Source organism: Pygocentrus nattereri, chromosome 12, assembly GCF_015220715.1.
Source record: "Pygocentrus nattereri isolate fPygNat1 chromosome 12, fPygNat1.pri, whole genome shotgun sequence".
Taxonomy (NCBI): Eukaryota; Metazoa; Chordata; class Actinopteri; order Characiformes; family Serrasalmidae; genus Pygocentrus; species Pygocentrus nattereri.
The window spans coordinates 19,062,096-19,076,900 of NC_051222.1; the positions used below are offsets into that span (position 1 = coordinate 19,062,096).

A 14,805-nucleotide genomic window follows, 5' to 3' on the forward strand; every position below is an offset into this window, starting at 1 on the left:
AGTTCATCCATAATAGACAAATGGCTAAGAACCTCCTCAGAGCTGAAAAGCACATTGAACCTGAAAATACTTATTTACTAATTACTAATTATTACACTCCTTGTGCACATCTGCACATAGGCTGTGCGCATGATGCAAACATTAACACATTAATTCTTAACGTGAATACAGGGCACATATTCAGGCACTCCTTATTTCTACTATATCGAAAAACGAACAGCATCAACACATCACCATAGCATATAGAGTCTAATTTTGAAATTTTGAACACTCAAAGAACCATTTGCGTGCTTAAAGAGTGCTTTGCACTTGCACGGTAAAATCAGTTTTCAGATTAATGGAGAATGTGTTGTATGGTTCTATACAGAACTTTTAAAAGGGGGTTCTATATAGCACCAAAATGGGCTCTTCTATAGTTTTGATGTTAAGCTTGTAACAATAGAAGAACCCTTTTTGGGGCTGTATAGAACCATTTTCAAAAAGGTTCTATTTAGGACTATAGGCCCTATACAACACATTCTCCATCATTCTCAAGAACCATTTTACCATGCAAAGAACCCTTTAAGCATCAAATTATACCATCCAAATGCTTTTAAACCTGCAAAAGCATCAGTTTTTCCTTCAGCTGAAACCATTTAGAGGAAAAACTTTAATAATCTCACAGGCTAAAGCAAAGTGTATATCTAATCCTCAAACTGGCTGTGATATGCAACAGACAACTCTGCCTTAGCCTATAAACAACACACATCACTGGATATATGCAGTGTTTTTTGCCTCTCCTGTAAAGTCACTTTTTTTGGAGATCTGAGTTATTGTGCCAACAGTTACAGTTCACAGCATTTAATAAAATTTAATGAATACATATAGCCTTTAGCTTCGTCATCCCCTTTAAACACATCCCAATAACAGCTCTTGCAGCTGGTACTGTGTTTAAAGACTTTTTGTATACAAAAGGATCTATGAAACAAAATGATTAAGATTTATTACTGTGTTTTAACTCCTTTAAAAGTTTAAAAGGCTTAACTCCTAAGCACTACTCTCTCTACCCTGCATCTGACCCAAGAATGGAATAACGACGTGTTAGTGCTGACCTGAGATCAGTGCTGTCTGTCCCAATCATAAACTTGGTGTTACAGTCTAATGGCTAGCAACAGATTCAGGGTCAGTGTTGTGTACAACCATGAAAGCACGGCCTCCTCCTGTCTAGACTGCCTGAGCCTGGTGAAATATGGGCTCACATACTCTCTCAGGCACCTTAAATGGTAATGATGATGTTGAGGGATTCGGTGAGGCCTTTTTTTTATGTCCTGGACAGTTGTGCTCAGATGTACGCCTGCGTATGGCTTGATGCATCTGAGCCAGCATAAGGCCACGTGCATGAGATTTAATACTATTTAAGAGGATTCGAGGCAGATGGCATCCTTTTGTTTGAGTGTGGGTTTTATTATTAGAGAACAGAGGTGCGCTGAAGTGAGGACAGAAATGCCTTCCTAGATTGTTTTGCAAATGGTACATACCGCTAGAAATATTTGGATATGACACAAACTCTCACGAATGCATCACCTTTCCAAGACTTTCTCTTCAGTCGTTTAGTCATGAAGAGTCACTTCTAGTTTTCTAGAAAACTAGAAGTGACATAAAAAAAAGCACATACCTGTCCTAAAGCCTGACATCTCACTATGTGTTTCCTCCCCTTTTAGACAGAAAAGTTCACTTTATATCTTTAATGGCTCTTTTTTAGTGTGGGACTTGTTTAACAATTAGCCTTACCTGTTTGGTTACCAGCCTCTTATTAAATATGTAATAACCAAGTTTCGCCCTGAGTCATTACACAGTGTTCGGTATTAAATACTAGGTCTAATTCTCACTATTGCTTTTAATAGTTGTTCTAGATCAGGTGGAACCATCTTGGGTTTCGTACAGAACCATGTTTTAGACATGAACCATTTAACCATGCAAAGAGAGAGAGATAGAGAGACGCATATACAGAGAGTGAGACGCGTATACAGAGAAGGAGAGGGAGAGGAGAGAGGAGAGAGAGAGAGCGACGCGTATACAGAGGAGTGAGAGACGCGTATACAGAGAAAGAGTGAACGCATATACAGAGAAAGAGAGAGAGAGTGAGAGAGAGAGAGAGTGAGACGCGTATACAGAGGAGAGAGAGAGAGAGAGAGAGAGAGAGAGAGAGAGAGAGAGAGAGAGCGACGCGTATACAGAAAAGGAGAGAGAGAGAGAGAGAGTGAGAGACGCATATACAGAGAAAGAGTGAGACGCGTATACAGAGAAAGATAGAGAGAGAGAGTGAGAGACGCATATACAGAGAAAGAGGGAGACGCGTATACAGAGAAAGATAGAGAGAGAGGGAGAGAGAGAGCGACGCGTATACAGAGAAAGAGAGTGAGACGCGTATACAGAGAAGGAGAGGGGGAGAGAAGGAGACAGAGAGAGAGAGAGAGCGACGCGTATACAGAAAAGGAGAGAGTGAGAAACGCATATACAGAGAGAGTGAGACGCGTATACAGAGAAAGAGAGAGAGCGCGCGAGAGAGAGAGAGAGTGAGAGAGAGAGAGTGAGAGAGAGAGAGAGACGCGAATCCACCGAGCAGGAGAAAGTATTCTTGGAAAGGAATTCCAAATGGATGGGATGAAACCAGCCATGGAGTCGACGGCCGAGGAGAACCCCGATGAGAGGGAGGAGAGCAAAGGTACCTTCAGTCTGTTTAACGGTTTTTAACGGTGCCGCTCCGGTTTCGTCGTCGCTCTTTGCAACGGTCCTTCGGCGCGCGACGGCTTCGATTCCCGCGTCACAAAAGCTCGCGCGCCCTTCTACGCTGTGCTTCATTTTGGCGCGTTTTATCGGCTGAAGATTCCCTCTGTCCGTTACTCAGTCATCACCAGTTCACCTGGGCTGGGCTCGGCTCGGCTCGGCTGCCGGAGAAATGCGTCAGAACGCTCAGTGTATTTCGGTCAGCCTGTGTGATAAACACCCTTTCAGCGCTGTTAGTGGGGCTGATGTGTCTGAAGGATGGAGCCAAGCATACTGATGTTTTCTCCCTCAGATGGAGCCATTTGTTTAAATCGTGCCGACGTTAATGGTGTTGGACCCGTGATAAAGAGAAATGTCTCTCTGTGGAGCAGCTCGTTGTTCTTTGAGGTTTGGCTCTGTGGTGTCGCATTTTCTCGGAGGTGGTGTTTACATTGTGAAGTGTTGGAGGCTCCGGCTAAATCGCTTCTCCTGTCAGCGCCCCATTGTTGTGCTGTGGCTGGATTAAACCGGGATAACTGTGTGTTGGTCGACGCGCTGCTTCATACTATAATGACACCTACACTGACCGAATGACCCACCATAAACACGTAGGCGTCGAGATTTTGATGAAAATGACAGCTGTTCATCTTGTCAAGCTAAAACAAAACACCTTGACTGAGCACACAAAGATTTCTCTCTCTCTCTCTCTCTCTCTCTCTCTCTCTCTGGGTGTGTGGGTGCATGTATAGGGTGTGGGTGTGTGTGTTAAGTGTCTTTTGAGATTGATATTTCTGATATTTATGGGCTGAAATTCTGTCAGTATAATAGTGAAGAAGGCTGCAGGAACATTTGGTTGTGTGTTTGTTTACTTGAACTGATGCAATGGAATACATCACAACCTTATGGTTTCAAGAGCACTGGAGTATCCCTGCCCCCCTAACACCCCCACCCCCCTTCACCTCCGGCCTCTATTAATTCTACTTGAGCAGTTTGGTTCAATACAGAACATATTAGTCCCTCTTTTGTTACTCGTTCAAGTCTGTTGTGCTGAGAAACGGATATGAAATGCCCATTGTGAAGGATTCTCTTGAGTGTTTCCCAGGCATAATGGACAGATGAACGGTGGTAAGTGGGCTGCACCGCAGCCTCACCTTTCAGTTAAGGCTATCGCTTACAGTGGCGGCCCTCGACAGTGCACTGGAAACATTAGCTACTGAATTCTTTGCTAGTGTGGAAAATGGTGATGCACTCGTTTATCTCACTTCGTTTGATTGTGCCTCACAAACACCTTTTGAGTAAATTCAAGCAACCAGTTTTTTTTTTGTTTAATTTGATCCCTTTGATACATTTATTCCATTCAGGTACACACAAATATATAACAGGGGTTTTTCTTTGTTTTTCTTTTTTTGCATTTTCACATGTGAAAGTAGCCTAAATATTTATTTAGCCAAAAATTAAGCACATACTTTATTGAATATTATTATAATCAGTTACACTGGATTCAAACATTTTAGCAATTGAATCTCCACCAACAATCCATCAGGATAAAAACACTGATGTTTTTACACTTCTATTGACAAAATCAACAAATGAGTTGATAGAAAGCCTGAGAAGCCTTACATCAAGAGGACCAGAGTCCTGGTGTGTTGCTAAGAAGTGACTCTCCCCTTCTTATAAATATTAGATGGTTCCTCCTATGTGGTGAAATATACCATCAGCATGATTCGTTTTTAATGAGCTGTAGGACAGATTGGCCTGTGGTGCAGCCAGCTTACGTTTGAATCAGCAGGGTTTGAATGAAGATGTGGTGTGTTTGCTTTGACATGGTTTTCTTGCAAATTCTCTCATCTAGGATGAACTGCAAGTCAGGCTCACTTAATTGGTTCACTTACGCCAGCAATTATTTGAATCAGGCGCTTAAATACTTTGCGTAAGACGATTTTGGCAAACGAGCGCCTCATAAGGGCTGGGGTTGGCTGCCCTTGTTGGGATTGGAGCTGTTCTGAGATCGGATGTTGTGATCACCTTAGAGAGAGGATTTTGATTTTAGATCAGATGTTGGTTGAATGATGATCAGGGAAGGGTGTGCTGCTTTAAATACACAATATCTGAGTTATATTTGTTTACTTTTGGAATTAAAAAAAGAAATGTGCGACACAGAACCACAGAGAATTAAGGGTGCAACCACCTGATATTATGTAGACATTTTAAAGCTACACCATGTACGTAGCATTCCTGAGTTAGGAGAAAATAAACACACTAAAATATGATGACCAGGCACCTCTGTGAGACGCCGTGAAAAGCTTGCAATAATAATTTAAATGTCAGAGGTGTCGGGTCGGATGTTGCAAGGGTTTTCCAAATGTCTTTATTAACGTTACTTGCACAGCCTTAAAAAGAAGGTCTGGCCTGTGAGTTCTCATTCAGTACTCACATGCAATCATCAGATTCATCTGCTTGGGGAAGGGATCCGAAGCACCGTCGATGGTCTAAAATGTTCTTCAGCAGAAACATGCTTGGAATTATGCAAAATACTCAAATCTTACATAGTGTAGTTTTAAATTAATTGGTGACAACAAAAAAAAATTATGAATTTGCATGGTGTAAATTGTGCTGATTCTTGTTAAAAATTCTTCTGTAGATCATTACATATTGTGTTAAATCACATATACCCAAAATGCAAATAAATTATTAAGTATAAAGTAAGAAATCACTAAATCACTTGAACAAGCAGGTAAATCACCTCTTATGAATGCTACTAGCAATAAATAAATGCGTAACCTTCTCTCTGTTCCTTATTCATCACAGTATGAAATATTTTCTTGCTGGAAAGTATCTTTAAATATATATCAAAAATAGTTCAAATGCATTACATTTTACAACTTTGTAGTAGTTGCCATGGAAATGAAATCGATGAATGATTTTATGGCCTGAACAGTGAACCATCAGAGCATGACAATACTCTTTGAATCCCTTGAGCATTATATAAAATGGATGAGAGCTGTACAGTGGGGGAAATGTATAATCCCAGACATAGGATTGATATTTGCCCTGATTGCTTGCTAATCTGGAATTTAGACATCATATTGGATTGCCTGCATAAATCTACACACGAATGAACAGATCAGGTGCCTTGTCCAACTCTACACATTTAAGCCTTACACAGCATCAGGCAAGCTATAACGTTAGAGAGAAAGTCGCGTAATCTGGAAGATAATCTTTGATGGTTAGCCTTGTGTGAAGAGCCTAGGATAATTGTCACGTTTGAGAGCGGAGCTCGCGCATGGCCACACATGGTAAGCCTATGGTGTGAGAACATGAGGGTGGCCTGAGAAAAAGTGGGGAGGGCTCATCCATCTCTTTGTCTTTCTCATGGTCTCTCATCATTCCCTCCATCACTCTTTATCATTTCGTTGCTAAGTTTGCTTTGTCTTTTGTTTCTGCTTTAAAATCATCATTCAAATCATCTTTAGCCTTTATCGTCTTGGAATCCTCAAGTCTTCCACGCTCCTTCCATCCCTCTCTCCCATTCAGGGAAAAAATGAGGGGGGGGGGGTGCGCTCTTCCTTCTCTTACATAACTCACGTTTACGCGTTCACAGCCGCTTCCTTGCTGGAGTAAGCCTTGAGATGAGAGGGATTACATCATCGCTATGATGGATGGAAAGGTAGAGCGAGGAGAGGGAGGAGACACAGCACAGGAGGATTGGAACGATTCACCATCAAATTTGTTGCACCTGTTACATCATCGCCGTGATCAAGGAAGAGAGTCTGTAGGGATGGAGAAAAGGAGGAAGATACTGCAGAGGAGGATGAGAAAGTGACAGGCACTGTGGTTGTTGTCATGGCTGTTGACTGTAACTTTAGTCAGGTTTAGAAAAGACCTTTAGTGGTCGGGGTGTAAATCCCAGCTCTGATTTGAGTCTTTAAGAAATGATTCAGCCTCAAATTTCAGTCTTCATAATTCATATATCAGTCTTAAAGGCACAGCAACAAATACAACCTATTTAATTGTATGCGATAAAGAGAGATTGGAAAATGAATTTTTAGTTAACAAGCCCACATGTATGGCCCCTTTTGACCTCCTTTCCTTGAAACACTTATTAAACTTTCTAAACTTTAACATGCATATAGATTTTAATGTAAAGTAAAATACTGAATTGTTAGACCTCCAGTGAAAAGAAATGGCTTGTAGTGTTTGATCTTACTATATGGAACTCATATTGTCTGGCCACTGCACCAAAGTCACCAAGCAGTGACAAGAAGAGCAGAAATATCATCTGGCCATCATTCAGCAGAGCCATTATACCAAATTACTTTGCTGAAGGTCATCTTGCCAGGTCCATGACATCCTCCCTACTCAAACTGACGAAAAAGTACTCTGTGCTCATAGTGGACCAGCCTATTCTTTATATGGAGACAGCCAACATCTTAGGTTATGCTGAAAGTGGCATTGATCTAATGTTAGCAAATAATATTTTAAGAAATTTGAGCTACAGTACAAATAAAAGCGAAGGATGTTTTAATGCCAGCATGTATCCTTTTCCCATAAACCCCCCTAGTGGCCCTGGTGTAAATTGACTTGGAGGTTTTCAGTTAACATCACCAAATAAAATATTTTTCCACGTAACCTCTGGTTATCTAGGACATTGTTGGCTTTATGTGTTTGAAATGTTGAGCTGCTAGTGAGGAATGAGGGGTGAAAGGGGTGGATTGAGAACTGCCTCCTGTTATTTATAGCAATTAACACCTCTCCACAAACACCTCTCCCCAAAGACTAAAGCTAAAATGGACAGCACAACTAATCAAACAATCCTGTACAACTGCAACAATAAAAAAGCCAAAATCCACTTCTGCTAGCTCCATTTCCATTGAAATATGTTCCATGAACAATACAGAAGAAAAAAATCAGAGGGACCTCCTCCAAAACAAGTGGAAATGGCATTTTCTGGCTGCTGTGAAAAAGAGGTTAAGCATAATGCAATCTGAAGAACCATGCTAACATAAACAGTAACAGCTTTATGGAAAGAACACTGGTGCTATAATGTAAAAGTTTTCACAAGTAAGTGTGAATTATTTGGATTCTGTGAACAATGCAAGAAAAGCAATGTCCACAGATTTGAGTGTGAAGTGCAGGAAGTGGGTGTATTTAGCAACAGTAACAGATGACAAGCTGTTGTACTATATATGTGTGTTTATTATGTAAATGCATATGTGAGGAACACAACTTTTGAAAGGCCCTTTAAAAGGTGTCATGCTACCAATGAAATCCCCATGGCACGACTGCAGCTGTTCTTTGATGGTTCTTTACAGTCCCTCACTCAAAACACCATCAAAGGCCATCAAAACACCAAAAGGGTTCCTTTGCTTGCATGGACACGCTGAGGGACCACCAAAAAAAGTTGTACCTACAATATTTTGGCCAAATTCTAGTGACATGTATTCACCAAATTAATAGACCTGACAAAATGATCAATCATTCACATGCAGTTTTGGTGATTGTCGTTCATTGAATATCTCTTTTTATCAGTATAACTAAAGACCCTGTTGATACCAGTACTTGTCCATGCTTTTACCCACACAGACTCTCTCAGTGAGTGATAAGCGCCCGGCTAGCGGCCCATGTGGCGTGGGCCCTGAGTGCTTTTGCTGTATTAAATCTGCGCTTACCAACATGCTCCGTCTGCACACCAAGCTTTTCATTACCCCATATCAGCTTCCCTGATCGCTCTTTCTCTGTGCCTACTTTTATGTTCCTCTGCTGCTGTCTCTTTCTCTCTCTCTCGCTCACTCTGCCATTCTTTCAGACTCGTTCTTTCTCAGGCACTCTCGCATTTTCCTGCCTCTTAAATTGAACTCTTGACAAACAAAACATGTTTTTCTTCCAGTCCGTTCCTGTTTTTTTTTTTTTTTTTTTCTTTTGCTGCCTTTCTTTCCAGCTCTTGCTTTCCACTCTGTCTGAAGGTGTGTGTGGGATTCCATAAGCATGTGAGAGTGATCACTCAAACGGGAAAGAGAGAGAGACAGAGAGAGAGAGAGAGAGAGAGAAAGAGGGGGAGAGATAAATAGAGATAAAGAGAGATAGAGAGGCCTCATGTGCCTCTAATTTGGAACAGTTTGCTCAGGGCACGCTGACAGCCTCCATCTGCCACTGCAAACTCATGTGTGTGTTTAGCTACGTCTGTGTATATGTGCATGCTTGTGTGTTGGTATGAATAGCACTAGCGGGCAGGTTGGCACAGCATGCCTAGTTCCTGTATAATGCTAGTCTTCTCCTCATGGATTCTCTCCATTCCTTCCACTCATGGATTCTCTCCATCGTACCCACCGGTGCACAATCTGCCATCCTCGCTCTTCTGCTGCCTCTCAGAATGACAAAAAAAGAGCCTCTCTCAGGCTGTCAGTGTCATTAGGGTTCAACTCGCCCCTTTCCTTTTACCTTCTAATTAAATCAAATGTTACAGTTGTCCTCTTGTCTCATTAGCCAAGACATGTTTGGTGTCTGAAATTTGCTTCTTTAGTTTTTGCATGTAGATAAAGGGTAATGGAAGCTTGTGTACAGCAATTAGCATTGTGCCTAAATCATCACTCGCTTGCCTCAGAGGCTTACCGTTTTAGGTGGCAACAGTGGTCTTTAGCATAATTCAAAGGAACAAGGAACAATGGTACATCTCAAACGATGTTTAAGAATTCAAAAAATAGCTGAGGGAAATCGCTAGGGTTTTATTCTGAATGCGTAACATAGCTGAGGCTGCCTCAGATGAGCTAATGAACTAAAACTACTGCTAACCAGTAACACTGGATGCTGAAGGAGAATCATTGTCTTCTACAGGCATTCCTTCTCACTGGACAAGGTTTTTCAGAGAAATGTGTTTTATCTGTTTCTGTATCCATCATCAGTCTAGCATAGTTAGGAATTAAAGCTACATGATCTCTGCCTTCTAAGTCACATCCTTAACAACATGCCCACCCGTGTTAGCAAAGCTTAGCATAACATACTTGCTAATATGAATAAAGTCACGCTTTAGAGTTCATAAAATCAGTGTTTTACTGAATTGTTGAGCTGTATACTTTCTTCACGTGGCACCACGAATGGTTGACCAAGCACACAAGTACCCGCACACATCCATAATTCTGCGTGATAATGTCTATAAAAGTGGGAAAAAGAACAAATTTCAGGTTTCAGGATGGCTGCGACTCCTGTTTTTAGCTACGTAAGGCAAGCAAAAACTGTAGTAGCTGTTTCTGTCCATTTTTATAGATAACAGAGTTTAACAGTACATCATACAGTGTCAGAAATGTAGTTTAGACATGCAATGTGTACAGTGGTAATTGGTAATTAAGTATAGCTTCATTACATGTTAGTAACATTAGCCTCGTAGCTCCAGTTCAAAAATAAAGGAAAGAAAGTTTCAAACTCCAAACAGTTGCCAAACTACTATTTCAACTCCTCTGGAGCTGACTGTAATGGAGAAACCGAGAAGCTGTGCTAAAAGGCTAGCACTTCTGTGCCTTCTCGAGTTTCTTATGTAAACTAACCCATAATCAGCCGTGATAAGGACAAATTAGTCTCTTCCTGTTTGTAACAAAGTTTCAGACTAAAAGTCAGACCTTGTGTGGACTCGTTCCCTGGCTAGCAGTACTCGTGCGATTGCACCTCGTCGTTGTGGAGGAGAAGCTCTGTTGCAGCTGAGCTTATACTAAGCCAAGAAAGAGCTAAAAATGGCAGCGGCCTCCCACTCACAGCTGAACAGGCGTTCTGTGTGATGCTTCAGCGGCCCTGTATCTACGCAAGCTTAAGACTTTGTGCGACTATTGAACACTGTGAGGAGGTGATGCACTGAAGAAACCGCCTCTGTCTTGAGCACTAATGTCGACCCAAATTTAACAGAATACTTTAGCAAACAAATTTACACAGTTCAGCTCTTACCCACAAAAAGGGGACACAAGTTTATTGAATAGATATGACAAAAGCCCCAAACAAGTGTATTTGAGATAACGTAGCAACTCAACATGGTCTAAGGTGATGATTTTGACTAATGACTAATTATTTGGCTATAAGCTTCCATTACTTGTTAGCTACATTAGCCTCTTGAAATTTTACCTTTTAATCTACAATTTATTGATATCAGAAATGAAACTAGCAAATAAATGTTATTAACACTTATTAACAAAAGAATCCGTTTGCCATATAAAATACTGAACATTCAAATGTTATTAGTCATATATATATGCACATTTTAACATGGGTTAGTTCAGTTTTCACAAGTGAAAAATGAAATTTTGATGTACTAAAATAAAGATGTTTAGACAAACTGATTTCTTACTAGTGAAAGCTAAATTGTTACTTGTGTAAATTTTATTGTTGTAAGAATAGAACTTTTTACTTGTTTAGACTGGAATTCCAACATAAAAATGTTTCCTTGTAAACTATGATGGCTTTCCATGCTTGTAGCTCCAGTGCAAAAATACAGAAGCAAACTTCAGACACCACATGTCCACATGAGTTTTCATTACTGAACAAAGCTTTAAGTTTGCTAATGGCACCATTTTTGCACTAGATCATTTTGTTGGTCTTGTATGTCATTGCATTGATGTGCACACAGCACAAAACACCAAACAAATGTTCCTTAATTCGTTGATGCTTCAGATTTCACTTTAAGGGCCCAAATGGTGATATTAGAAAAGAAGCCACAACAATATAGTCAAAAAATGGTAAAACATGCAACATTTATTTTCTTTAGTCTGTATCAGAATGTCTGTTAAATGGGTTGAATGTGTTACTGTCATATCAATATAAAACATGCATTAAACATAAAGACCATGCAATAGTGACTGTGTGCTTTTTCATGTAAACAGTCTTCTGAAGAAGAAAAACAAGCCTATGTCATGTTGGGCATAATTAAAGTAGCTGGCAATAGGCTCTGTCTTACATAACATGAAGGCTTGAATGCTTGCCATATCTCAGGCCAGTAGTAATGTGAAGAGGTTCCATCTTGGAACAAATCTATGTTTAATTCCAGTTTAAAACCGTGTTCCCAGTCAGCCGTTTTGGTTTGTTATGACTAAATCTCTCTTGTTTTGCCAGTGGTAGATATACAAGGAAAAAAGTGCAGTGGTCTTGCTTTGTAAAACTGAGCCTGTGTGCAAAATGGTGTGCATACACTACTGCTTAAAAGTTTGGAAATGCTTACCAATTTAATCTTTAATGTTCATTTTTATACCGTACTGTAACTGTTCGCTATTTCACTTTTCTTTTTCACTGTTACCCCTTTTTCTCAGTCATTTTGAAATGTTCCACAGCTCTGTTCGTCCTTCTGGACACATTTGACAGTTCTTAACTTTTATATGCAGCTTCTTTCCTAGTATTGGTTTAAAACCTTTAAAGGTGTACAGGATTAACATGTTAGAACCATTTTATACATTTAACTGAATTCATATGGGTTTTAATTGATAACATTGATTCCAAACTTGAAAGCATTGTTGTTCCATGCAATAGTGTATGTGCCATTCAGCTATATTTAACGCTTAGACGTTATAATATTAATGCCTGGAACTGATTCTTTTTGGGATCAACCCCCAGCCGTAGTCCATGGGAAAATCCACTGAGACACTGTCAGTCTGCTATTCAGCTTTGAACCGGTGTACTTCTCACTTATATGAGAAATAATGGAACAAAATGTAAGAAGAAGCAAGCATATAGGTCACCTATCAGGGTAGCATGGTAGGCACAGGGGTGAAGGCAGGGTAAGAGTGGAGTGGCCTGTGCAGCTGTTTGAGTGGCTGTATTGATGGATGTAGGCAGAAGAACTGGGGGCTACACATACACATACACATATTCACACTCTCCCACCGTACTGGGGCTAAAACCACAGGATTGGGCATCGATCAGTCTGGCTTGATGGTGCTGAGGGGGTCGACTTTAAATGCTGTTCACTTGATTACAGTCACTTAGCCCCATCAAATACACTCTGTCGTTCAGAAGGCCTCGTTAGCTTCAGGCCAGGGTCTGCTGGCCAACCTTCTACAACCATTTTATAACCTGCAAACTAGACGTGTGTCAGTACTTGGTAATTTGATATACTGCAATATGGATACGCACAGTACAGCACTGCATTTTAGTCAAACAAATTGTAGTTTCACCAGAGATGATTTAGAAGCAGTTCTGCTTGCAGAAGCTCCCACTACACAGTCATCACAGCCCCTTCTCTGAGCGAATCAGAGACACAGGTAAACAAACACGCCATGTGCAGCCACAGCACAGCAGGAGGACGAGAGATCTTTTTTCTTCCATTATAAAATGTGAAAACTGGTGAAGTCCCACCTGATTGGAGAAGAAAAAAAATGCAGGATTTTTTTAGGAAAAAAATCTACCCGTATGTTTGAAGTCAGATTCTTTGTATATGAAGTTAAATGTCCATAATTGAGTAGTATCAGTAGCATTATTGTAATAGTGGATAAGCAAACTAGTCATATCATGATATGCATGGTTGACACATATTTATACTTACATGATTAAAATATTAAAGCTTAAGAACTGACTGGTGTATCCCATGCTTTATTTATGATTTCCAAAAGTTCAAATGCTTGCTATGGCACGGCTCTCAACCACAGTCCTAACTGCAGTATGACAATTATAGATACACTGAGTACCATTTTATGGTGTTTTATGACTGTTTTATAGTAGATCATGGTAATTACCATTTCACATGGGTAATTTTTTGTGAAATTTAATTTTTATATCAGCAGATGCCTACCACAGACCTGTCTTCTCATCTGTCTCAGCTCATCAGCAAAGCCTCAGCATGACTCTACTGAGTGAATATACACTCACTGTCCACTATAGTTGAGACATTTACCTTTAATTTACAATCGCTGACCAGTTTATGAGCTCCACCTACTTTATAGTTCCACTGTATATGAGTGCAATTTCAATCCCATTCAGTTCCATTCAAATGCATTTGTAGTGCATAGAGTTAAGCAATATGACAATATTTATTGTAATCGTGATATTTCACATTGTCACATTATTGTGATGTATTATTTTACATTTTGCTTTCCAGAGCAGATGTGGATATTGTCAGTATTTTAAAAAAACATGAAAACCTTGTGAAAACGTCTTGCAGTTTTGTGATGTGACATTTTTGCCATATCACAGCTCAAGTAGAGTGCGTTTTACAGTGTTTGCTGTCACAAAACAACTTTCTGCTTTACAGAAATCCGTGTGTGGTTAAGCCAAGGGACACAGTGGCAGGGAAAATCTCCCTGAGAGCAAGAGGGGAAAGTTTGAAAGGAACCAAGACACAACAATAAAACAATATAAATAAATAATACAGATTTGAGAATGAACACACAGTAGAATAACGAAATGAAGAGTCTCTCATCAGTGTAGCACATTTGTTAATACATAATTTAACAGTCTGCCTCTGCCCTCAACGTCTTTGGACAGTTTCTAACCACAGGATGCTGTTGAGCAGATATTATTTGCGTGGTGGAGCAGTTTCAACACAGCTGACGTGGTAATGGAACGGTGAGTGTGGTTCAGGCACATCAGTGTTGCTGTGGTTTGTACACACATTAAAAATATTCAGCCAAGAGCAGCTCTGTGGTCAGAAACTGAGGATGACTAAGTTAAATTGTTAGATGAGCTACTCTACACCAGCAAGGTGGAGCTACAAGGGGGGTGTTTTTAATAAAGTGGCCAGTGAGTGCATATTGAAAACTGTGCTAAGCTCTTTTTGACTTTCTGACACGAGTCTGTTCGAGTACTGTGTATATTTCATTGCATGTGTTGGTATCTGGAAGCATCAGTCCAAGGCTGTAGCATTTTTATTGGTTGCCCTGTGCTGGGTGGACCTAATACCTGGCTTTAAGAGGGATTAGATTTGACAGCACCCGAAGGTTGTGGGTAACCTGGGAAACATGTTTTATACAGTCTGCAGAACAATAATTGAGCATGACTGTAAGCCTACAGCAGTTCACCTTACATTGTTGTTATGAGTTGCACCAGCTGTCTGGTCTGGTCTGTTCTTGTAAATTTGTTAAAGGTTGAATAGATATT

General features: G+C 40.3%; 1 protein-coding gene across 3 annotated transcripts in view; it reads left to right on the plus strand.

Annotated features, from left to right (window-relative positions):
• Positions 1-14,805, plus strand: part of gpm6ba (glycoprotein M6Ba) — a 60,069-nt gene that overhangs the window by 17,806 nt on the left and 27,458 nt on the right. The window contains exon 1 of one of the 3 annotated variants that reach the window (XM_017710004.2): positions 2,483-2,704. The exons of 1 other annotated variant lie outside the window; for it this stretch is intronic. In XM_017710004.2, the coding sequence (XP_017565493.1) occupies positions 2,635-2,704 (70 nt within the window). In that variant the 5' untranslated portion in view covers positions 2,483-2,634. Of the gene's footprint in view, positions 1-2,482; positions 2,705-14,805 lie in introns of those variants that run through there. One more of the 3 variants, XM_017710007.2, reaches the window with a different exon arrangement.